The sequence below is a fragment of the Aedes aegypti genome, chromosome 3 (assembly GCF_002204515.2).
Source record: "Aedes aegypti strain LVP_AGWG chromosome 3, AaegL5.0 Primary Assembly, whole genome shotgun sequence".
In the NCBI taxonomy this organism is placed as follows: Eukaryota; Metazoa; Arthropoda; class Insecta; order Diptera; family Culicidae; genus Aedes; species Aedes aegypti.
In genome coordinates this window covers 182,325,466-182,352,991 of record NC_035109.1, presented here as the reverse complement: position 1 = coordinate 182,352,991, position 27,526 = coordinate 182,325,466, and the positions used below count along the sequence as shown (strand labels likewise).

At 38.3% G+C, this 27,526-nt stretch overlaps 1 protein-coding gene across 1 annotated transcript in view; it reads right to left on the bottom strand.

Annotated features, from left to right (window-relative positions):
• Positions 1-27,526, bottom strand: part of LOC5577226 (neuroligin-4, Y-linked) — a 214,513-nt gene that overhangs the window by 60,956 nt on the left and 126,031 nt on the right. The window contains exons 5-8 of the mRNA XM_021850222.1: positions 12,730-12,972; positions 11,974-12,121; positions 11,679-11,891; positions 11,124-11,262 (exon numbers count right to left, since the gene is read on the bottom strand). Coding sequence (XP_021705914.1) covers positions 11,124-11,262; positions 11,679-11,891; positions 11,974-12,121; positions 12,730-12,972 — 743 coding nt within the window. The remainder of the gene's footprint in view (positions 1-11,123; positions 11,263-11,678; positions 11,892-11,973; positions 12,122-12,729; positions 12,973-27,526) is intronic.

The following is a 27,526-nucleotide window of genomic DNA, read 5'->3' as shown; positions in this document are numbered from 1 at the left end:
TGTAACATTGTTTAAGTCGGCTAGGAGAAGCAGTTTGCCTAGGCTACTTCTGCTACACGTGTTGTGCTATATGCACAGGCCCCTCCCCGAAAAAAAACCGTAAGGTGGTTCCAGGGAGATAAGGGTCTGAGGCTAAGGGTAATGACGAGAATTGCTCATGTACAGTGCAAGGGCTGGTTTAAGTGGGTCACACTTCGTTTTTCATTGCTTTAATTTTTGCTGGCTCTACGTCTTTCAAGACATGACCTGCGCCACAATGTTACGCCAACTAACTCGGTCCATGGCTGCTAACCTCCAGTTTCTCGATTGCCCCACACTTTTAAAATCCTGCTCCACTTAGTCAAACCATATAGCTCGTTGCACTCCCCTTCGTCTTGTACCGACCGGATTCGAGGTGAACACCATTTTTGCGGGATTGTTGTCCGGCATTCTCACAACGTGTCCCGCCCATCGTATCCTCCCAGTTTTGGCGACTTTCTGGATACTGGATTCACGGTAGAGTTGCGCAAGCTCGTGGTTCATTCTTCTCCTCCATACGCCGTTCTCACATACTCCGCCGGAGATCGACCTAAGCACACGTCGTTCAAAAACTCCTAGCGCTTGCAGGTCCTCTTCGAGCATTGTCACCGTCTCATGCCCGTAGAGGACTACCGGTCTTACAGTCATCCCACAGTTATGGATAGCACACAGATATGGATCAATGTTGGCTTTAACGGAGAATATTTCATCAAATAGAGTTGCGATTACGCAGAACACATTTTATTTACGTGAACCATAAATCTGTACAACATTGCAATCAATCATAACATCTTCTATCATATTTTATTCGTCTGTATGAAATAAAATGTTATCCGTATTCATAGAATCGTTGATTCATAACTGTGGGGCATTGAAACTCGTACCACAGTTATGAATCAGCGATAAGGCGAGACCGAAAGAAACGCCGAAACGTATACTCTCACTAACACACCATTGCTTTTATAGTGTTCTGATCCATAATATGAGTCGATTTAATCCATAATAAGGGCCCTCCTGTTCCACTGATCCACATCTGTGGGATGGACAACTTTTGATATTTCTATCGAAATCGACACTTTTTCGTAAATAATTGCGATTTTTTATGTGTATTCTGGAAAACAACCATATTTGGCATTGCTAGGCGGGTAATTTTGTTTTGTACAAGGTCATCATGATTTGTAATCAAATTTTATTCTAAAAATGTCCCTTAGCTGATCCATAACTGTGGGGTGACTGTATCAGCTTCTTGTACATGGTACACTTAGTACGGAAGTGAAGTTTACCAGACCGCAGGATCTTGTGGAGTCCGTAGTAAGCACGACTTCCGGCAATGATACGTCTTCAAATTTCTCTGCTGCAGTTGTTATCCGACGTTATCAATGATCCGAGGTAGACAAATTCGTCCACCACCTCGAACTCATCCCCGTCGATCATCACGCGTCTGCCAATGCGAGCTCTATCGCGCTCTGTTCCTCCAGCCAGCAGATGTTTCGTCTTCGAACGTATTTACCTTTAATCCAATCCGATCTGCTTAACGGTTCAGCCTGTTATACTGTTCAGAAACTACCTGGAACGTTCTTCCGACAATGTCCACGTCGTCAGCAAATCAGATGAATTGGCTGGATTTATTGAAGATTGTGCCACGCATGTTGAAGCCCGCTCGTTTCATAACACCTTCTAGCGCAATATTGAACAGGAGGCAGGAAAGATCATCGCCTTGTCGAAGTCCTTTGCATGTTTCAAACGGGTTCGATAATGCACCCGATATCCTCACACAGCACTGTACACTATCCATCGTTGCCTTGATCAGTCTAGTCAGTTTCCCTTGAAAACCATTCTTTTCCATAATCTTCCATAGCTTGTTCGTTTTTTTTTTTACTTCTGGTGAATTGGGACAAAATTGTCCTTGCTCCAATTGATCTCACAATTGCTTGTCACTTTGCTTACAGGACATTTACCACACAATTTTATTTGGAGAGAAGTATATCAAGCAATATACACTGATGGCTCCCTTCTTGAAGGTAGAGCTGATGCTAGTGTGTATTCTCGTGAACTAAGGCTGAATCAGTTTTACTCATTTCTTAGACACTGCATCGTTACTCAGACGGAAATATTTGCTCTTATGTGTGGAGTGCAATCAGCACTTTAACAGCGCGTAAAGGGTAAAGTCATATACTTCTGTTCAGATAGTCAGACTGCTAAGGACTGTTCATTTTAAAAGGGGACACCTTGTGCATGCTGTATCTTTCTTATTAATCAATGAAATTTCAATCGGTTTTTTGCACATAGTTCGACTAGTATTGTACAATGTTGTGATAATAAAAATTCTCCAAAATAATTAAATTTCACACGAATATGGAACAACGATTAGATCGGTCGATTTTTTGAGGTTATCAAAATCAATGATTGTAAAAAATTTGCTGGAAAATTCGATAATTTATATTTTCTATTTTCAAAAAAGGCTTGTTCTTCGAAAGCATCATCAATCAGAAGCCTGATGGAAAAAATCAAGTTATTTTTGGAGCAACAATTTTACAGATATAATAAAATCAATTTTCCCGTATATTCTTAAAGACATTTTTTTTAAATTTGATGGGAATTGATATGAGTAGAATTTTTTGTGTAAAAGTACGTCCTGACGGAAGTCCTAATATAGTATTAATATGAAAAATAACTTACGCCTTCATAGAGTTACTTAGTAAGTCCCCACGTCACATTCAAAGCACAACAGAAACACAATTGTTTTATTCTTAGAAGACCTATCAAAGTACATTGACAATCATCAAAATTGGCAACACTGCTGCAATAAAATCGATTTTATTTTCCACATATTATTTTCATAATATGTTATTCTGAGATTACCAATTGAAAAATTCGGAGAAAACTGTTTACAATTTGCTGTAGATCGATAAATATGCGTACATGATTTTAAAAGTATGAGACTTTTTAGTAAAACTACCATAAACAGTAAAATTTATACTTAAGACTGTAATTTAATCTCACGATTTAGCTTTCGTTTATACTAATATAGTTTCTTTAGTAATTCAAACTAGTTTTGAACACGCTTTTTACTTTTCTCTTTTGCTGGGAGTGAAAAGATGGTGTATCAGCAAATTTGGCCATAAATGGGTAAATCATTAAAGTTACCTAATGTCATAGAATGGTGGAATATAATAGATATTTTTAAAGCTTTACCTTTAGTAGAATAGTAAGGGATACAAACATACAATTTGTTCATAAAAATAAGGATTTTTGTTTTGCGAAAAATAATGTTAAACTTTGACGGACAGCTTTTTTAAGAGTTTTTGGAAAAACTATTTAGCTCTTCAACCAAAAGCATTTTCAAAGATTTTATATTTTCATAGCATTTTAGAATAATAGGTCAACGATACACAGAAAACCGATTACGATTTTATCAATAAATAAAAAAGATATAGCATAAACAAAGTGTCCACTTTATAAAATGAACAGTCCTTATAAAAGCTCTTGCTTCGGCCTACTCAAGATCGAGGCTTGTTATCGCATGTCGAACCTAATTTGAGAAACTGAATTCAGTCAATTTTGTCAACCTTGTATGGGTACCTGGCCATTCTTCACCGATGGAAATATATTGGCTTATGAGATTACTCGTGATGGAGCATAGTATGACTTCATTGCCTCTGAGCCAGGTAATTTCGAAGTTCTGGGTGAAGCTTCAAATCAATTCTTGGGCGGCAAATAAAACAGATCTACCCGATGAAGGCTCAAATATGGCGATGGCACAAATCTCCCAACCGGCCTGATAAAATAAAATAGCATTTATCCCCGGGGGTGACCCATTTCGCATAAAGACGTTTCGCATAAGGACATTTCGCATTAGGACGTTTCGCATACGGACGTTTGGCATATTTGACGTTTCGCATAAAGCAGTATCATATAAGAACAGGTAACATTTTAAAGAAGGCATATAATTCTCTTTATGCCAAATGTCCATTATGCGAAACGTACACCCATAAAATTATGCGAATCGTCCTTATGCGTCTCTCACACTTTATCCCCCTAGAAGTTAGATGTGTTATGGAACCTCACAAGTTTCAAGCCTATTCATTTTTTTAAATCTATGAGCTTTAAAGAACTTTTTTAAGGTGGCTGATATTGCCCCATTTTCATCCCTTAAGCTTAATGTCACTCCCAAAGATGGTAAGTGAAAATAAAATTAAGCAATTTTTATAATATTATGTACATTTTATTCGGAATTATAACATAGCATGTTGTAAAACTCAAAAAAAAATTCCATCGTTGTTATAAACAATAGAAGTGACCTACTTGTTCACATAGCACACTTGACCCAAACTCCGCTATATGTATTCAAATGTAGGTATGAAACAAAGAATAAAGCAGATTGCTGAATGCATGGCCCTGCTCCACTGATCATAAATCATCAAGCATTGCAGAGCTTACTGAAAAGTGCTCTCTTCACCTTGTAGCAACTACGTACGTCACCTGTGAAGAGGCTCTTGAGCGTGAATACAAAATGTAAATCGGATGGAAAGGGCAGCATCATCGCCTCGTTTCAATATTGTGCACATCCACGAAACCCCACAAGCCCAACAAACATCCAACCACACCGTCACCGATGTGGATAATATTGCACTTGTTCTAGCGCCTTCTATTTCTTCTCGGCATTTCGCCTTCACAGGAATAGAATCTGCTTCTCAGCTTAGTGTTCTTATGAGCACTTCCACAGTTATTAGCTGAGAGTTGCCATTTTCGCATTCGTACATCGTGTGACAGGTACAATGATCCTACACTGACCGGGAATCGAACCTTGAAACCTTCAGCATGGCTTTGCTTTGCAATCGCGGACGTTATCACTAGGCTAAGGAGACCCCTAGCGCCTGCGTCGTGCTGATTGTTGATTGTCTATCCTACCAACCAATGCAAAAGTGGTTCACGGGGTGTCTAGTGGAAAAATGTGAGCAAAAGCATCTTCAAAATTCCTCAATGATTCTCCAATTCTACAATTTTCAATGTTTATTTTTCTAGCAAGACTCCTATTGTTTTTTTTAATACATCAAGAAAATTCTTCGAACCAACTATATCAGCTATGTTGGTTGAACTTTAACTTGAGTTCATAAAGCGTTTGTACAATTATATGAAATAAACCGAAATGCTTGTTTGATTCCTTCATCTTGCCGTTTCGCTTCTCTACCTTGTATACTATTACTAAGGTGGCCCATATTTATATGGATATAATCAACTTGTAAAGTTCAAGTTATAAACTATGTTCAATTGAATCCCCAGAAGCTACAGTTGAATGGAAGTTTGATGAGAATCTGTCAAGTCTAAGGACGGTATAAACGAGCTTGAAGTTTGTTTAAAGAAAATCAACCAAATATATGGGATAAACTGTAATCGAATTTCTTTCACTTTTGATTTAAACATTCTCTAATCAATAGAGGAGAGACGCAACAATCCTAGAAATATCGGAAGCAGGAAAACAGCATTTTTATTAATACATCGTACTTAGAATCGATCAGAATGCCACTTACACCGCTTCGATGTTTGGTCCCTGAAATATTGTCATTGTTCACGCTTTCACTAGTTTTATGAATTTTCAAAGCTAATCAAAATATTAAGAATTAAAATGCAATTGTAATAAATTTTCCAAAAAAAAATCCAGCCCCATTATGCCAAATGGCGCTTGAGCCGAGTTAATAAACGATTGAGTATTGAATAGATGCACGTAAGACTACATAAAAAAGCATTGCAACGAACCACTGTGCAGACGTAATTTAACAAGCTGATGTAGACCAAAAAAATAAAGCTAACTGTGATTGTAACATTGACGCAGGATGTTCTTCCTGGTAAACAAAAAAAAAACGAAATTTCGGGAACGGGACAATAACCGTGCCATTTGTAGTCCTTGTGCGTTAGCTGTCTCATATCTCAATTGTCATTGTCACTCCGGTGATGAATGCGTTGATTGAGATACAAGCTGTTGTATCAGTTTATGGAACGTTCTTCTCCGAATTCCATTGGCAGGTGAAATATATCGTCACATTTAGCAAAAACTGTATTGACTTTTTTTTTCATTTCATTTTTTATGAATGTCATTTCAAACATTATATTCATTTCTAATATGTAGGTGTTCTGTGTAAGATAACGCTATAAACCTACTTTGGTAAAACCAAGTTTAGCTGTTATAAACATTTGATAAACAATATATTACATTTAATTTTCCTTAGCAGATAAGGGATTCTGAAGTTTAAATGAATTCCTCTGATTTTAAGATACAAAACATTTTCCTTATAAGCTTAACCTATCTGAATCTGAATAAATAAAGCATTTATCGTAGCAAAAAACGATTGCAACGATTTTTGCCTTGAATTGTTTATTTGACATTTGCTCCAATGTTGTAATATTGGATATTCTATGTAACTCATTAGTGTACCAGAATGGGAGCTTCAGAATCATCTTCAAAATTTTATTTTGAATTGCGGTAGGGCTTATTGCCTGGTCATACAACAGTTGATCCCTATTGGTATGAGAACTAGGTGTAAAATACGCCGGGGGTAAAACGCACCAGAGCTATATCTCCAGGTTAAAATGTATTTCAGTCAAATTTGATATTTCTTACAATATCTTAATCAGTTTGAATGCCTCTCACGGAAAACATTTCTCAATTTCCACATCAAAAACGAGTTTGACAACCTTGGGAACTGAATTACTACTGTTACCACCACAGTAGCCATATAATTACAGTCAGTTACAGTCAGCGAAACCAATGAAATTCACAACTATCATGTAGGCAAACTGCCTAGAAAGATGCAAAGACCCTTTGCTAAGGGAAACTTAAAATTACTGTAGAAAAGTATTTGAATTCCCGCATTTATAGCCAGTAATGACACTTTAGGTTTAGAAAGCTCATGCACCCAAAATAGGTGATGAGGTTAGCGAAATTCAAGCTAACTTCTATTACCATTTCCATTACTGCTTGGGAGTAAATGACCTGCTCAGAAGTCATCGGTGAAATTCAAATTATGCCACAAAACTTTAAACTCAAACGAGACAAACATTGGTGTAGCTAGGATTTTTTTCTGTAGGGGGCCTAGGGGGGCCTAGCAAATATTTGTTTTTCAGATGTAATGCCGGTCACAATAATCACGATTTTCACAAATTTCATAGTTTTAACAGATTTGTATTGATTTTTTTTATTTCTTATTGTTATATTTGTATCAGCAAATTTCGCTACGAAAAAGCTCCATTCTTTTTGTAATCCAGTCAAAAATCCTTCAAGAATTCTAGCAAAAAAAAACTCACCAGATATGTCCTTTGTGATTCTTCCACGAACTTTTCAGGTATTCAACCATGTGCTTTGAGGAGATTCGTCTGATAATTACTACGGAAATTTCTCCATGAATTATTTTCGTACTTTTCAGTACTTTCTCCAAGAAATCCCTTACCAGTGTTCACTGAGTTCGTCCTGGGAATCCCAAGGAAAATCATTCCCAGATTTTTTGATCTCAGCAGAATATTTCTCGAATAACCTCAATCGAATTGCTTAAAAAATCTCTTGAAGAATTCTGCCAGAGAATGCATAAGAGATTCTTTAAATCATTTCTCCTGAAAAGTCTCCTATATACTTATTACATATAAATTGCAATTGTTAGTATAAAGTGTTCATTAATAACTATTTCTAATGTATTCGAATCCTCTGAGCAGAATCTAAATAGAGAAACTTAAAAGTAGATTGGAGTATCTTGTACCTTTTAATTCCACCCTAAATGCTTATCTTTGACAGATACGCATATTTCGGCTACCACTTGCAGTCTTTTTCTGTTTCAGTTACTCGTATCCCTTATTAATACGAGTAACTGACAGTGAAGAAGACTGTAAGTGGTAGTCGAAATACGCGTATCTTACAAAGATAAGCATTTAGGGCGGAATTAAAATTGAAAAATAATTAACATTAGGTAAAACCCGGGGAAATTTTTCGGAATCAATTGCTAATGTATACTTTCATAGAAGGAATGGATGTCAACCAGGAGGAAGTTGCGATGAAAGTATGAACAAGCCCCACAATTGTATTTGACTAATTTCCAAGAGTTTTGCAAAAGGTCTGAGGCCACACTTAAATATTCCTTGAAGAATTTGATTATTTATACTAAAATTATATAAAGACCATCGAAATTTTTTGAAAAATTTGTGTCGAAAATTTATTAAAAAAATTATGAAATAATAAGTTGTCCTGGAAAAATATAGTTTAAGCAATTAATTTATTAAAGCAAAAATAATTAATAATTTGAATCAAAATCAAAGAGAAAATTGATTGCTGAAATAAAACACTATAGTCGGTTTTGTTACATTTTTTCATACTAGGTTAAGTTTCTGTTATTCATCTGAAGAAAACTTGGCCATGCCGGAAAGTCTTGAAAATTAAGCCTATTTTTTTGCCAAAATTCCCCGCTTTGTATTGTCTGAGAAATTCCTTTAGTAATTTCATCTAGTTTTTCAATTATTTGTTTTCGGACACTGTACGAGTTATAGTTAATTTATGGATTTCTTTAATGAATTCTTTTAAGGGAAATCTTAATCACCGGACACCACCTGGATGATTCTGGAGGGGGCCAGCACCCCCACCCCCCCCCTAATATTACGTAACGCAACAGGGGACGGAGGGGGTCTTCCGTTGTGCTACGGTCCATAGACAAAGTTTAAATTTTTCAAACAGAAGCTAACGTAACGGGAAGGGAAGGGGTCTAAAATTGGTAAATTGTGCGTCACGTAATATTTGAATCATCCTTAAAGAAAACAAACTTCTATTCTGATTACAAACGCTCGCAGGACAATTTGTTACTGGTGGCTTTTCGTACTCATGCTGCGTGCACTAGAGCAGCGAGCTCTATTTTGCGCACGGGGTCATCTACACCTAATACCTTTAGGGTCGTTAAGGGACCACTTAACGTCCACGCACACTGGGGCAGATCGCTGATTTCGACGGCCAAAACCTCTAGTACTCTAGATATGCACCCTAGAGGTTTGGTGTCTTCGACAAAGTGTTTTGGAATAACTTGTACTATATTTTGACACATTTAGATTTTATCTATATAATTTAAAACTGATCTAGATCAGTTATCTACCTATGTGTTTTGGTGGACGGCCGGAATTTCTCGGATGTCATCGATGTGAGAACCTTCAGAGGTCCAAACATCGACTCTGATCACTATCTCGTTGTTAGTAAAATTCGTGCACGTTTTCACCATCTGCCATCTTCATTGATTTCAAGGCAGCTTACGATTCAGTAAAGAGAAATGAGTTATGGCAGATAATGGTAGAACACGGTTTTCCGGCGAAACTGATTAGACTGATTCGTGCAACATTGGAGAAATCGAAATCAAGTGCGCGGGTTGCGGATGAGACTTCAACCTCCTTTGTAACGTTAGATGGATTGAAGGAGATGCGCTTTGGAACCTTTGGTTCAACATTGCTCTCGAAGGAGCTATTAGGAGAGCGGGCGTGCAAAGAAGCGGTACCATCGCTACCCGGTCGCATAAGCTCCTTGGTTTTACAGACGATATCGATATAATCGGATTTGATCGTCGAGCCGTAGGAGAGGCATTCGTGCCTTTTTAAAGGGAGATAGCGAGGATTGGACTTACCATCAATACCAGCAAAACAAAGTACATGATCGCTAGTAGACAGCGTAGTTCCAATCGTGACGTTGGTAGTGAAGTGGTGCTGGGTGGTGAAAAATTTGAAGTAGTGGAAGAATTTGTGTATCTTGGTACTTTGGTGACGTGCGATAATGATGTTACCCGCGAGGTGAAAAGGCGTCTTGCAGCTGCGAATAGGGCTTTTCACAGGCTCAGTAACCAGCTTAAGCCCCGTTGCCTGCAGATGAAAACAAAATTCGCGTTATATAGGACACTAATCCTTCCGGTAGCTCTATATGGCCATGAATCCTGGACGTAAAAAGAGGTAGACCGGAAATCGTTTGAAGTTTTGGGGCGAACAATACTCGGCGGTAAACAAGAATATGGCATTTGGCGCTGTCGTATGAATCATGAGTTGTACCAAGTATATAAAGAAGTGGATATTATGAAGCTTATAAAACACGGCAGGCTGCGTTGTTGTGCTGGTCACGTGGTACGAATGCCGGGAGAACGACTAGCAAAATAATATTCAGTAGAGAACCCGGATGAGGCCGTCGGCTTCGTAATAGGCCGCGCACACGTTGACTTTTTTGCTTTTGAAGAGGACTTGAGGGCACTTAACGTTCAGGGTGACTGGAAGCGATTGGCTCAGGACCGAGTCCAGTGCAGAAGAATTATTCATTCGGCGTAGATTCAACGTAGCGGATTGTAGCCCATCAAGTAAGTAAGTAAGCCCTTTAGTAGCAAAAATGTGCACGATTGAAAGTTCTAAAAGTGTTTGATACAAAGATTTAATAAAAAAAATCAACCCTTTAGGGTATACTCACCATAAACCCAAATGTATATGCTAAATAAAGCAAAAACAGATATTTTTCTAGAACAATCGAAATGACGTATGATGATGATGATGTATGATATTCGATAAATCACAGCTGAATCTATGAAGTTTGGGACCTGGAAAATTATTTGCTAATGAAGTTTTTGAAAATACTTTTCGCTTAGAGTTTTGAGGCCATATTCAAGTTCTATGATGACTAGGCTGTCAAAGATAAGTGACCAACTATAGTCAAAACTACATCAAATAGTGATCGTAGAACAGATTGTTTTTAAGCGGTTCGAAAATGTTTAAATCGTATAAATTATCAACATTCGTATATTAAGCCTCAAATGTTCTAGATTCAAATGAAAACTGCTCTTACATAAAGCTTCATACTAAGATTTTATAGTTTTGCATTCGTTTTGTTTAACCGATTGACAAAACATATGATATTTCGTTTAGTAATATAAACAAAGAAGTTTGACCAAATGAGTGTTGGTCGAATGAGGTATCATACAATGTTGTAAATATTGTCCACATGTTTTATAGCAAAATGTCTCGGAAAAAAAATCAATTCATTCTATTTCATACAGGAAGTCTTTCGCGCTGGACTTGGGTGGGAACTGTTTAATCTCGGTATAAGCAACACTTACCTGTGGAAAATCTCCGAATTTGGTCTGATAGTCGAACACGTACAAGAACGAGTTTCTGTGGTCGGCCGAGTGCAAATCAACGGTTTGCACTGCGGGTGCCACAATGCGGGCATCACTCAATGCTTCCAGCGTTTCATCCCTGGGCAAGAAGAGAAGAAAAAGTCATACTTTATTTGCTGTTGAATTCTAAAGCAGAAATGCAAAAACATTTTCAATGGGTGTACGAAGTTCAATTCATGCTTCATTCAATATCAAATCAAAAAATATCTTCCCATCTTCATTGACGTCATACTATGGGTAGAACGTCCTTAGTTCAAGTGCTCTGAAATATATTTCAATGAAAAGCAAAAAGCGATTTTTTTTAAATTCAAACTGGATTAGTCAATGGATTACATTGAATGATTATTAAAACCATAATGTTACATTTTTGTGTCTTCTTTTCAGTACAATGATTCTTTTATGTTCATATTACTGCAACAAATAACAAGATAAAGTCTGCTGGTAATTGCGATTCATTTGCGAAATTGAAACCAATAATCGAGGGAATCAGCTTACCGTATATTTATGGGGTGCTGGATGGGGCGCTCCCAGTCGGTGTACTCGTTTACTATCGTTGCCAGTATTTCATTCAGATGATAGCTATAGGTACTCTTGACATAATTCTTCAGTATCTTCGATCTTCGGTCGGCCTCGATGCCATACTGAACGTCTTCCGAGTTGAAGACAAAATAGGCTTCCGCCCTAGTAACTCCAACCAGCATGTCGTATCTGTGAAAGGGGATAAAGATGGGAAAACATTTTGATATAAGCGACATGGCCCCGGTGAGACGTCGGGATGAGCTTTAATTACTTGGACAATTTGTTAATAGCTAATTTTCTCAGAAGAATTGCGTTTATCGTGTTGAGCGTGTTGTGTAGATGAGCTGACGGTTTCGGAGCCGAGGGCACACTGTAATCGCTGTAATGTGATCCATCCATTTGCTGTATTTCACCAGTGTCTGGAAAATAAATAGTAATTAGTGTCATTTATCTTGTACCGGTGGATCGAGAAACAAACGACGACAGTATGCTAATGGCTAGTAGAAGCATAATCCATTCGTTAGTTACTGAACGAACGCACAGTAGGCAACATCGGACCCGTAATCGAACTTATTTAGAAGCCTCTGAATTTGAAGCATCAAATTATGCAGTTCCGAAATAAAAATACTCATAAAACCGATTGGTTAAGGTGTCATCCGGCGCAGACCTCAGGAAGTGGTCCATTTGTAACCTTTCCCCTAAATTTATATCGTTATCAGCTGTTTTGTGCATAAAATCACACAAATTAACTGCAATGTAATAATGTTCGTTTTATGTAACAGTTGGTATATTTTATACGTTTTTCCTCTTTATCTAAGTTTTTGGGCTTACAGTTTTATCTACAATCGTCATACCGCTTTAAGATTAAAAAGGAATGTTCCAGTGATACAAAAACTTATATTACTGCATTTATGTTGGCGTCATGTACTTCACCGGGAATGTATTATTTCAAGATTCTATTTCCGCGACGTCTAAATAATTCGGATTACGGATCCAATTTTGCCCACTGTGCAAGTGTAGAACTTACCGATGACGACCCCGTCGACACTGGGCCCGAAGGCGTTTCCAAAGTCCGGAGCTCGAACCGGCGTCGACATAATATCTGAGAGCGGCTTGTCTCGCAAACACTTGAGCAGCATCTGATGAGGTAGATCCGGTGAGCAATTTACGTGGTGCGAAACATACGCAGCGAATTTGGCCGGTTCGCCGACGAGAGACCACGGGGCCAGTGCAGATCCCGACATCAGGATTGCCCGGTGAAACAGCAGACCTGGAAAGCAAATGTATCATGTTAGAAATGAGTCGAATAAGGACATCAAGGGGCGTGAGCAGTTATTTTTAAAGGAGGGTTATGATTTAAACACTAATTATAGGTGGTTAGAATTTGAAAAACATTTTGGCTTTATGTATTTCCATAATTTCTTCAATTTTATCAGTGACAACTAATTAACAAACCGCTACGGGTTAAGTGCTTAGTCGAAAATAGCGTCGATAAAAAAAGACCAGAGCAATCACAGTTGCACAGAGATTTCATGAATGGGGCGTGGGATTAGTTTACCATTCCTCATTGTGCATAAATCAAGAGCGCAAATTTTTAAAGTCAATAGCGACACCGCGTCCTTAAGGTCATCGGAGAAAGGAAGAAATGTTAGTTAGACAACCATTGTTACAAGAGACCGAAGAATCTTCTGCATCTCCATAATTTATGAAAGGATATCAGATTAGTGGAGTAAGGTCAGGATATGGGAGTCACCTTTGGTTGGTGATGCAATCCATGATATATTCACGCCCAATTGGATTCGCGATATTATTCGATACACGCATTGTACGCCAAACAAGTGTTCATCGCTCGCCCTCACAAGATCAAGCAATAGTATCAAACGATCCAGCACTTCTAACGTGATATCCGATCCGCGACACTATTTCATCGTGGAAACGCAACACAAACTGACCGACAATATCCAACTTTTTTTTATATAAATTTGTGGACACTTCAATTAAGGCTTTGTGAATGAAGTAAACCACTAAACGTACGTAACATATAATCAAAAATAATGTATGAAACTGTGTATATTATGGCCGATATCTCTGAATGTTCTGGAAGCCTATGTTTTATCTGGGTTGATTCAACATATCTAATTGGTTTACAGACAATAAAACACTTTTTTTAACTGCCTGATCTAGAGATATTCTGAAATAGCTTTATCTACATACTACGGGTCTATATTTTACCATCTGTTCGGACCCAGTTCTTGAAAAAAAAATTTCCAGTGCAGTGTTAGTTTATTACAGCAGCTTGAAACTAAATTTATTGAGTTGATTAACACTAATTACCAAGATTTACATTCATTTCTAACTTACATTTTAAAGTTTCTATTTTATCCCTTTCTCCACTCAGGTTACGTTTGGTTTCACGGGAGCCGCTAGTCTACAATTCATCGTCAAAAAACATCAGCAAATCAAATCCATTATTTATTATATTTACAGCTAAATCCGAATAACTAAAACAATATCTTTATCTCTATTTTTTCCCAGCAATAATTCGCTCTTCTCAACTTTTCGCTATTTCACTTGAACCACAATTTCATCTCAGCATCCAATTTAACTGAACTGCAATGGCCTCTACGCGTTAAGTTTTGCGACGATTTATATTTTGCGCCGCACGCTATTCAACTATCGATTTAGCCTACCTCTACTTAATTTGACTAGGTACCTAACAAATTGTCACCGTCAACTGGGTGATGCAGATGGTTTTTCGATGTTGGGTGGTGCGGACATATCTACTCCCCGTAATTCTGGGAGGAAGCTCCAACGACACCAGAGTTATGCTCGTGGATCTCTAGCAGCTTCACCACAGGACACCGGAACTCTACTTTCGCCGTCTTCGCCAACGCTTGTCCTAGTCGGCCATCAGCTCCAGGATATATGTATGTACCTCACTGACCACGCCACGTGGCCAATACTTTCTCACTCCTTCAGCAATGTACACCAGATTCTTCGGCCTGATTGGCTGCGTCTCTCCATGCCATCTCGAGCGATGGTTGATGGCCGGCAAGTATTCCGCTTTCCAACACGGCCAACACCTGCGACCTGTGATTTGGTGTTAACGCTTCACCTACATCGGGTCCCAAACCTGCGTACGTCAACGGCCGTGAATTTACAAGGTCCTCTGCTTAGGTCAGGGTAGTCAGCAGGACCTCATCCGTGAACCTTCTGCCATCGTTCAACATCGCCAGTGCTGTTTTTTATGGATCAGACAAGTCGCTCCCAGAGCGCATTTCCTTGTCCTACACCACAAGCATGCCTTCACCACCGCTCGGAGATTCGGAATCCGAAAACGTTGTCGGACCTCGTTGACCACAGTCGCCTAATTCGCGTGCGCCGCTTGCTAATGGTAATACTCCAGCAAATTCCGGGTAATGGGATGCTTTTTCGGCAGAATAACCGGAAACCGGAGTTCGAAAGAGAGGGATGAAACCTGTGCCACTCTGCCTTCCATCCTCAGCACACCATCATCGTCCAAAATCGGGCTGTCGCTGTACACACGGCTGCACTTCTCGATCAGTTGCCATTCGATGCGTGGTACTTCACCATCGTCTTTACTTCTTCGTCGTAAGAATCGGTCTGTGCCGATCGCCACAGGTAGGCTTCCGCTAGCTGATGCTCTTCTCGCTTTAGGGGAACTGCCACCGCTGGTATGGTTCTCTTCATCAAACTGCGCATTTTAGGTGTTGCCAGTATTGCTATGATCGTCAGACCCTTTCTCTTCCGGTCGCAGTTGGATATGAACCGGTAGACGAATGCAACCGCCCTGACCAACACCTTCCAACGGGAAATGCGCGACACATCGACCATTGGCTGTACTAACGACATGTCGTGATCCAGATGACACGCCCGTACCTTTTCAGGAGTATTCGCTTCTACCTATTGTTGATTTGTCCATCGTTCTTCTGGCTGGTACAGGAAACATGGACACCGAAACCATGGTCCATTTGAGTCCAGGCTACTTTCACTCTTCCATTTGGTCAGATCGTCCGCGTTGTTGCTTCTCGTCGAAATCCAACGCCACTCGCTGTGCTTCGTGAGGTTCAGAATACCGTCAAGCCGGAACGCAACAAAAGCCTTGTACCGCCGCTGCTCCGAATGGATCCAGGAGATGACGGTTCTTGAATGCGAACAGCTGAACCGTGTTTGATGTCTAGCGAGTGTGCCTCGATGACCGTCTGCAACAATCTCGATCCGATCACCGCGGCTTGCAGCTCTAGCCTCGGAATGGACATCATTTTTAACGGAGCAAGCTTAAACCTCGACATCACCAGGAAACAAATCGGCCCATCACTTATGAACACCTGGAAATATGCCGCTGCATCATACGCATCCTGGCTGGCTCGACAAGCACGTGTAGTTGAAGCGTACCATAAACCACGGACCTCGACCCATGAAAATAGTAGCGAGGAATCTTCACCTGTTCAATCTCCGGGAGACAAGCTATTTACCGATCACACTTCTCACAGATTCCATCGTCGATCGGTTGATCTAAGTCTCTGCAGCTTCGCCACAGATCTTAAATCAGCATTTTCCCGTGGATTACGAATGAAATACGGCACCAGATCTTCTCGAAGCTTCGCCAGAAAGGTGAACTCGTTGCTAACTAGATTCCACACTTTTCCCAGCAAACGCTCCAGATTGGATTCTTCATTCTGCAGGACTTGCACGCTCTGTTCGCACCAATGCCATGGAGAAATTCGACACCCAATTTCGCTCTTGGAATGGACGAATTTCACTTTTTTTGCCCGCTTCACTGCTTCTACGACTGTGTCCGTGCTATCGGAATAGTCGTCCACGTAATGATTTTCGACTATCGCTCTAGCCGCTACCGGAAACTGTCCGGCGTAGGGTGATCAAAGTAATTTGGACCGACCGTTGTGCGTATATAATTTGCCTGTTTACGGCAAAATGAAACGGAGATGGCCAAATTATATACGCGTTACGGTTCTTGACGATAATGTAGATGTTCATGTCCTCAGACGCGCTTCCGCGGAAAACAAACCACGCTCGCTTGTCTGCTGCACGCACTCGCACTTGCAGATGCATCTCCCTGATGCCGCCTCCGAAACCTACTACTCAGTCACGGAATTTCGCTAGAACATTAGGAAGCGGAGTCAACATGTGGCCGGCCCCTTCGAGTTCAGCGACACACCGTTGACCGCCGCCGCCACGTTCTACACCAGACGTACTTTCCCTGGCTTCTTGGGATGCACCACCACGCTGATCGGCAATTGTTGTAACTCCCCGACTAAGGGTACATAACAAAAATATATCAGCATATGTTATTGTGTTATAATATGTTTTCGAACATAGGTTGTTACAAACTTGATGCAGGATGTTGTTAAAATAACTAAAATTATAACAAAAAGTGTATGAATAGTAACATAAACATAACAAAATGTGTTTTAATTGTATCAAAAATATATCAAACTAAGTTATAATGTTTGATACAAAGTATCAAAATTATAATACTGTTCGATATACGATAATATTGTATATAATTGAAATGCATAACTATCTATTTATTTTGTTATAAAGTTGTTAAAAATGAACAAAAAAATATCTTAAAGGGAAATAAAACACATTATGTTATATTTCTGTTTCATTATGTTCTGTGGATAACGGAGCCTAACAAAGTTATATCAGAATATGATAAGCATATCATATTCTGATATAATTTTATTATATTTTTGTTACAAGCCTCTAGTCGGGTCCCCATTCTGTCGCTACGTGTATGTAGCCTTTCATCGCATGGTCGTTAATCAACACACTCACTTGCACAGCTGATCGTCTTTTGCTAGCCGCCTTTCCAGACAACGGAAGGCCTTCATCACCATCGGGTAGCTGTCAGGGAACCGTCTTTTTTTCCACAATAGCCCCATCTCGAAACGGTGAGTTCTGTTTGATCTTTCGACCTTGACACTTGCTCCTACGGGGGCGAGCGACGAGGGCAGGATCAAACATGTCGCGCGTCGGACTAGTAAGTGAAAAAGTGGCGTGATCGGTTAGTTCTTTTTGATCCTTTGTCCTTGACGCTTGCTGCTGGGCAGTGCGTCAAGAAAGCCAAGTTTTTTTTTTCCTTTTCGGGTCGCGCGCCTATTTTTTCTGAGTGCAAAGCAAACGAGTGAAGCTGAGAGTGGATTGTGGCTGCACAGTGAAGGATAAAGGATCAATTGGTGAGCTCGTTTCATGCTACTATTTCTAATCTATAAAATATGTATGACTGCACATTTCATCGTTACAATTGTGGGACGTAAATATGAATTTTCAACAAACTATGAATTGTTCGTCACTGTGATTCATGAATTATTTATGTTTCACATTTTTTTTTATTTTCAGAACACCCCTTTTTACCTTTATTTTTGTAATTAAAAAAAACTTTGAATGGTTCGACACTACAAGTGTAGACTTGCGAAAGGTTCACTTTATTCAACAAACTTTGGATGGTTCGCCACTGTAAGTGTCGGCACAAGAATAAGAGTGTTCTATGATGTTCCAACCAATCGAGTTTTTTGTTTCTTTTCAAATAAGTAAAATATAATAACACATGCTTTCGTCCTGACAGCTGTAGGAATGTTACATTTAGGTATTTGTTCAACAAACTTTGAATGGTTCGTCACCTCAAGTGTCGGCATAATTTTCCACTACATAGAAATTGTTCATATCAAATGAAATTATTATATTTACAAATAAGCATGTATGTATCTCACAAATCATTATTTATCATGGTCTAATCGCTTATCAAAGTGAATCCTGTGACCCAACGATCCTTCCCATTAACAAACATCCCTTCCAGTAACCATTGTGGAGATGCAGAGGCAAACACGGTCTCCAAATAGCAAAGGTTACACACTAACATTCCTTCCCCCAATCCCACCTGACTGCAAGGACGTGGCCGGCGCCGTTATTGACCCTGTATAGAGGCACTGAATTATGCACATTGATGAAGATTATGGCCAATCCCAGCCGAACTTCTAGTTGATTCTTTGTGCATTTTCACTGACTTCGGTCAATCACGGAATAGCAACCATTGATATGTGTAGTCAGTCTAAGCTAAGCTAAGCTAAGCTAATAGCCCCATCTCGAAACGGTCATCAATTCGCACATTCGCATTGCTGAGAATCGCCTTCGCACGATTATCTTCTTCGGATTCCGGCAGGATCGTCAAGGAAATCAACGACTTCTCAGCTCGAAAGGACCCCGTGATTATTGAGCTGAAATCGAATTCAAGTTAACTTCTGCGTCAATGAGTCCTCTCGTGGCGTAGGGGTAACACGCCCTAACTAGAGATCAGGGAGTCGTGAGTTAGATTCTCACCGAAAAGACGTGTTACTATTTCGCAAAACTTCACATCAATTTATCCATTTAATTGAATTGCAAAGTATATGTAATGTTTAGCTTTTAGGTAGTTGTTAATGAGAATCATGAAAAGATCACACATTCATTAAAAATTGTTCATGTTGCAGAATCAAAATTTTCACCCACCATTCGAAGGTCAAGTGTTTTGAAAGCTCTATAACGCAAAGTAAACATAAAGAATGATTTTTTATATGCTTTTTGATGCCACTGAAGCCATAAGTCTTCGAAATATGAATCAGAACGGTATAAGCGAAGCGACCGTTAACCCATCTACCGGCAGCTTCATTTTTATCGCTTGAAAAAAAAAAATCAAATCGCGGTAACTTTTTTGTTTCTTGGTATTTGTGCACTATTTATTCACAAGTTCTCAAAAAACTCTTCTTGTATTAGAAACTGAGTCAACATTGATCATTGGTCATCTGTATCAAGAGATATTCTGTTATCCTTAGGGGGACCGACGCGTTATCATAACCCACGTCTATATCTCATGCTACAGAATTTTTATCGAGTTCGGATATTCACTCTTCGGAACAATGAATTAATGAGAGTATGTTGTGAAAAAATGAAGTAATTTGGTGCAGCCGTCTTTGAGTAATGAGCATTTATGTTGCTGATACCATGCTGACCAAATAAAGATCTTGAAAACTTCAAAATACGTCATATTGTAATTTTCATATTTCTCGAAGAATACTTAACCAATTTGTATGATTTTTTCAGAGTAGCTCCTTATTAAATGGCATTGTATAGCTCACATTTTATTTTTTCGATAAGTTGACGCAAAACAAAATGGCCGCCTAAGACATTTTATATGGAAAATGTCGATCACTCAAGGAACATCCGAATATCTTTGAAACCAGATCACCAATCATCAATATCGACACGGATTCCTAAACTAGAGGAGTTTTTTGAGAACTTGTTGAAAAGTGGTGCACCGAGAAACAAAAGAGTTATCGCGATTTGAATTTTTCTCTTGCGGTTAAAAATGAAGCTGCCGGTAGAGGGGTTAAAAACCACTAGGGCGACTATAAGGGCTGTCTACTAAGGGAACACCGAATTAATATTTGTTCTATCTGTTGGTTGTACAGAGAAAATCAGTTTTGAAACTCCAAACAAAACTAGGATGCAGAGCTACTTGGGCACTTACATGATTCATTTTGGCATGGTTTTTTTTCTCTGCCGAATTGTTTGAAACTTGGCAAAAAGCCACTTCAGTACGGGAACCAAAAGTACCGTAAAATCGGGTGTAATTGATCAGAAGGGTGAAATTGATCATCGTATCACACGATTTTATTTATTCGTAATGGAGCACAAATATCAATGTAAGCTGCAGTAAATGAACGTTGCTTGTCGTAACTATTGTAGAATTGTGTGTTGTGAAGTTTTTTTTGCGTTGAAGAATGTTTATTACTATGAAAATAACGTAAAATTTCAAATCATGCACGGTGCAGTATTGACAAACAGCTATGAACTTCTATTTATAAGCAAGGATTTGAACATGGTATAAACCTGAAATTTTGTGAGGATGCTTGAGATGATTCTACCCCATTACCCCGAATCCCATTACCCCGAATGCCATTAACCCGAACGCCATTACCCCGAATTCCAAGACCCCGAACGACCCATCACCCCGAATGATATTACCCCGAATTCTAGTATCGTGGTGAAATGTCATCAATATCATCATGTCAAGATAATTGTAAATTCGGGGAAATAGCATTCGGGGTGATGGAATTCGGGGTGATGGTACATTCGGGGTAATGGAATTCGGGGTGATGGCAATCGGGGAAATGGCATTCGGGGTAATGGGGTAGAATCGCTTGAGATATATCCCCAATCCAGATTTCATCACCAAAACTCGTACCAATTAGCTCATATGGTTGAAATAATTGAATTTCTGTTAGATATCATTGGATTCCTTAGGAAATTGCATACATTTAGGCGTTTTCCGCGTAATTCTTGAAATTTAACTATTCGTTATTTATATAAATATTGCATTGTTAAGAATTTTACAAGCATATTCGGATTCAGGGAGCTCAAATTTATCATATAGAGTTGTTTTGGAAACTAACAATAATGGCATTGACAAGTGATCAATTTCACCCCGAAATGAGATCCTCTGATTTTTTATTTTAGAGGTATTTGTTAACACTAAAATGACATTTGTTAGAAAATTTCGGTACATAAGTCGATGAGGCTCACCTTCGTACTTGTTTTCCTGCATTTAGTTGTTTGGCATTGTTAACATTATAGAAAACAGACTAGGAAAACCGTGAAAAATGATCAATTTCACCCGAAATTACGGTACCAAGAATAGGATACGGCTCCCTTTGGAGTGGATGAGCGCGGTCATTTTGTACAAAGCATATGCGGCCCAATTCTTTGAAGACTTTTGCATTAGATACCGTTTTGTCTCAAATTCCGAACATACTCATATCCCGAACACTCGGTTGCTGTATGGCGATTTGGTTGAAATGTTTCGCTGAAATATGCCATCATATAACAGCGAAATGGCAGTCAATTGCAATTCAATTTCAACGTTCTATAATTTATGTTATACCTCGGGAGTAGGGATGATTCTCTAGTTCAAGGTCAGTAAAACTAGCTCAGGTGAATTTATTTGCGAAAACGTTCACTCGAATACGATTTGTTCGTGCTGTTTGGAATTTGAATAAAGGTGTTCGGAATATGAGACAAATGAGCACAGTGCAGCATTTGAATCAAAATGTTGTTCCATACTTTTAAGTAATAACCGTATTTAACTCGTTTAAATAAACAATTTTTCTGGCACACCCAACAGCTCACAGTCAGAAAAAAATGAAATTTTAACAAATATCAGCTAATTTAAGCAAATTAGATGCATTTGAAGTCACTGTTGGCCTTAAGTGTCCGGAATATGAGTCAAACCGGTATGTGGCCCTTGAACATTTCCCTTCACATGCCGGTGCATATCGGAGAGCTTAAACAGTCTCGATGGTCATGAACCAAATGTGGGACAAAACATGGCTCTGAACCGAGCACTACTAAGCACTCGACACAAGTTCTCGCCAGTCGAGGAGCGAGTGGTGGTAAAATTTTTAATTGAATTTAGTGCATAAAATTCCATTATGTACACTACCGAAGATGTGACTTTTTGCTCCCGCTCTTCCGAGGGGTATAAAATTTTAATAGAAAAAGTTTTGCATTATCACTTCACTTCTCTCTGCGTTTGAATAGTGCTCGACTATCGCAACACGTACACAACGATATAGGGTGGCCTACAATTGGAAGGCGGTTGCGATGAAAACTGGCCCAGAACTATTCGAAGCCAACCCTGTGGTCATGGAATTGCCGAGCTTGACGCCTCTCGGAAAATCTTATGGCTGCACGTGGGAATTCCCTTGATACCACTATGATTAATGTTAAGTGTGCTAGTGCGCTGTTGGAGAGTACCGTTAAACTTTTTAACGCTATGTGCACTATCAAGCAGGCTGGGTTGGCGATTCCATTGGGGGAAATATTTTTAGTGGAAAAGGAATGCGAAGATATTGCTATCATTTTTTTTTTTTCTATGTGTAGTTCTTGTGGGTTGGGAAGTTAAGTTTCATTCAGTGGTCAACAATAAAAAAAGAAATAAAAGAAATGATATACAAAAGAGAGATACCATAGATAATTTTTTGATAACATAAACGCTAGTAGTCAAAAACGTTTAATTTGTTTTTATTTGCATAACTGTATAACTTAAAAACACACTTTGTATTCTCATATGGGAAACATTTTATTTTTAATTTCAGAAATGAGCATTGAAATATGCAACTACCCAAAACAAAAAAAAAAACAATCGGGCACAATAATATGTTCAAAAATTCGGAGAAAATTAATCACTTTATTACAATTTTCTGTTATATTACACTGCAGAACACGTTGTTGTCTCCAGCACCAAATTACCGCTATTTACTAAATCAAGGGTTGCTGAATCCTATGCTGTTTTCAAAAATATCATAGCACGTCTAGTTTTTGAGATATTGCAAATTGAAAATGCAATTTTTGACTATTTCAGTTAACTGGCTTGCAAGTTTGTCAGCTTTTTTAGCAATTTATTTTAATTCGAACTTTATGTGTTTATTAATAAATATCAACAAAGTTCATAATTATTTAGATGCTCAAAAGTTATGTTTTGATGTTTTAGAAAAGTATTGTATTCTGCCATATAAGAGAAGCGAAGCATATTGTATGGAGTCTGCAAGCATGTTGTAAAAATCGATGTAATCTAAATTTACTCGTGCAATTTCCAACAAAGTAATATCTGAAATGAAAGTTAAAGTCATATATTGCATGCTTGATCTATTAGACCACAAAAAAGTTTGATAAATTATGCTTTAAATTTTATGTATACATCAATGAAAACAGTGTTTCATACAACTTTGACGACCTGTAACTAAAAATGGTGATGTGCTGGAACATTTCTGAAAACGGTATCAGATACAGTAACACTAAATCTACTAGAGACACATAATTTGATACTTGAGATAGGCAAAAATGACATTTTTGTTACGCTGTGTTATTATACATACAGATATTGGCAAACTAATTTCGGCAAAAAAAGTATTTTGTTGATCCCTAGCAATCTGCGCAACTGATTTTTATGTGTTAAATAACTGGAGGTGTCCTTTCTCTTCTTGGCATTACGACCTCACGGAAATAATTGAGAGCTTTCTTTTACAATGTGGAAGGGTGTTTAGAAGTAACTACTACCACATCTACCAGAGCTGTGGCAGCTGGAAGCAACCTTTATAGAGTATGATATGCAGAGGTGCGTGATGGCAGATTGACGAAAATATATGCACGTTAACCGGTATAGGCCTGAGTGAAAGAAAAGCAACTAAAACTCTCACCGCTCAACGAATACGTAATGGATTTCAATCATTTTTTGTCAACATACTCGTACACATATCTAGTTACGAAAAGCAAGAGGATCTAAGGAATGTTCATGTGGCCGGAGTAATTCCGGTGGGTCACTGGATCAGGTCGGGTGATAAGGGTGCTGTGCGTTTGTCCATCTGGAGGTAGGCAAATTTCAAGTCACAGGTAATTTTCGGGATCGGCTAGAATGTAGCCACTATATCTAGGAATTTTAACCCTGTAATACTCAAATTTTTATTTTCGATCTAAGTATTTTTTTTTTTTTTTTAATTTCTTTATTAGTATCATTCCAAACATTACATTCATTTCTTATATCTAGGTGTTCTGTGTTATTTGACAACACTATCATCCTAATTTGGTAAAACAAATTTAAGATTTAATTAACATTTTGTTAACAACATATTACATTTCATTTGCCGTAGCAGTTCAGTTTTTTACAGGTGAGTTGATTTCACCTGCTTATAAGAGAAAAAAAAACGTTTTTAATATACTTAACCTAACTTAACCTAAACATATAACGCATTAATCGTGGCAATAGAAGATTGTAACGATTTTTGCCTGAAATTATTAATGATTGTATTTGACATTTGTTCCAATGTTTCAACATTGGATATTCTATGTAACTCATTGGTACTATACCAGGGAGGAAGCCTCAGAATCATTTTCAAAATTTTATTTTGAATTCTCTGCAGAGCTTTCTTCCTGGTATTACAACAGCTAGTCCATATTGGTACAGCATACAACATGGCTGGCCTGAAAATTTGTTTGAATATCAACAGCTTGTTCTTAAGACAAAGTTTTGATTTTCTATTAATAAGGGGATAGAGACATTTTACATATTTATTACATTTGGCTTGAATGCCCTCAATGTGATTTTTGAAAGTTAAATTCTTATCTAGCATGAGCCCTAGATACTTAACTTCATCTGACCAATTTATTGGAACCCCTCTCATCGTGACAACATGTCTACTTGAAGGTTTCAAATAAAGAGCTTTTGGTTTATGTGGGAATATTATTAGTTGAGTTTTGGAAGCATTAGGAGAAATCTTCCATTTTTGCAAGTATGAAGAAAAAATATCCAAACTTTTTTTGCAATCGACTACAGATGACACGCAGGCTTCGTCCTTTGGCGGAGAGGCCTGTGTCATCCGCAAACAAAGATTTTTGACATCCCTGAGGTAGCTCAGGTAAGTCAGATGTGAAAATATTGTATAATATTGGTCCCAAAATGCTGCCTTGAGGAACACCAGCTCTTACAGGAAGTCTTTCAGATCTGGAGTTCTGATAATTAACCTGAAGTGTACGATTTGACAGATAACTTTGAATTATTCTAACAATGTATGTTGGAAAATTAAAGTTTTTTAATTTTACAATCAAACCTTCATGCCAAACACTGTCGAATGCTTTTTCTATGTCTAGAAGAGCAAGACCAGTAGAGTAGCCTTCAGATTTGTTGGAACGGATCAAATTTGTTACACGTAAAAGTTGATGAGTGGTCGAATGTCCATGGCGGAATCCGAACTGTTCATTGGCAAAAATTGAATTTTCGTTGATGTGGTCCATCATTCTGTTCAAAATGACCTTTTCAAAAAGTTTACTGATGGATGAAAGCAAACTGATTGGACGATAGCTAGAAGCTTCTGCAGGATTTTTGTCTGGTTTCAAAATTGGAACAACCTTAGCATTTTTCCATTTGTCAGGAAAATATGCTAATTGAAAACATTTGTTAAATATATCAACTAAAAATGATAAGCTACTTTCTGGAAGTTTCTTGATGAGGATGTAGAAAATTCCATCATCGCCAGGAGCTTTCATGTTTTTGAATTTTTTAATAATAGTTCTCACTTCTTCCAAATCAGTCTCCCAGGCATTTTCGAAAACGTTCTCTTGATTGAGAATATTTTCGAACTCCTGAGTAACTTCATTTTCCATTGGACTAGTAAGTCCTAAATTAAAATTGTGCGCACTTTCAAACTGCATAGCAAGTTTTTGAGCTTTTTCGCAATTAGTTAGTAATAATTTGTTTTCCTCTTTCAATGCCGGTATAGGCTTCTGAGGTTTTTTCAAGATTTTCGATAATTTCCAAAAGGGCTTAGAGCCAGGGTCCAATTGAGAAATTTTATTTTCAAAATTTTTGTTTCTTAATTGAGCAAAACGTTTCTTGATTTTTTTCTGCAAATCCTGCCATATAATTTTCATAGCAGGATCGCGAGTGCGTTGAAATTGCCTTCTCCTCACGTTTTTAAGACGGATCACGAGTTCAAGATCATCGTCTATAATCACGGATTCAAATTTTACTTCACATTTTGGAATTGCAATGCTCCGGGCTTCAACAATGGAATTTGTTAAAGTTTCAAGAGCATTGTCAATATCAAGTTTAGTTTCTAAAGAAATGTTAACATCAAGATTGGAGTCAACATACGTTTTATATATATTCCAGTCGGCTCGTAAATAATTGAAAGTGGAGCTGATAGGATTGAGAATCGCTTCTTGGGATATTTGAAATGTAACTGGGACATGATCAGAATCAAAATCAGCATGAGTAATCAGTTGGCTACAAAGATGACTAGAGTCGGTTAAGACCAAATCAATCGTAGATGGATTTCTAGAAGAGGAAAAACATGTGGGGCTATCAGGGTATTGAATTGAGAAATATCCTGAAGAGCACTCATCAAATAAAATTCTGCCGTTGGAATTACTTTGAGAATTATTCCATGACCGATGTTTGGCATTAAAGTCACCAATGACAAAATATTTTGACTTATTGCGAGTCAATTTACGCAAGTCAGTTTGGAGCAAATTAACTTGCTGCCCAGAGCATTGAAAAGGCAAATAGGCAGCTATGAAAGTATATTTACCAAACTGTGTTTCAACAGAAACACCTAAAGTTTCAAAAACTTTAGTTTCAAATGATGAAAACAGTTGATGTTTTATACGCCTATGAATGATGATTGCAACTCCCCCACATGCCCCATCAAGTCGATCATTACGATAAACAAAAAAGTTAGGATCTCTTTTGAGTTTAGATCCAGGTTTTAAATACGTTTCGGTAATAACTGCTATATGCACGTTATTAACCGTAAGAAAATTAAACAGCTCGTCCTCTTTACCATTCAGAGAACGAGCATTCCAATTTAAAATATTTAAATTATTATTTGGATCCATTAGAAAAACGTAATCCAATAACAATTTGATTTGTAAATTTTACACCTACTTGGACTGCTTCAGTCATAGTGGTGGCTTTGAACATTGCATCAATCATTAGATTCAATTGTTCAGTTAGAAAATTAAAATCAGAGGCAGACATGTCATGTGATTTCCCATTGGAATTTACGGTAGACGAAGAAGCGGAGTTACCTGTGGCGGTAGGGTTTTTTCCATTTGATTTGAAACAAGTAGAATGGGTACCCATGGATCGAACAGGGGAGGAGTTCGAATTTCCTGCTACGATATCGGCAAAGGATTTACCGTGGGTAGGTACATTCGAAATAGAAAGATTCGAACGGCTACCCGACGGA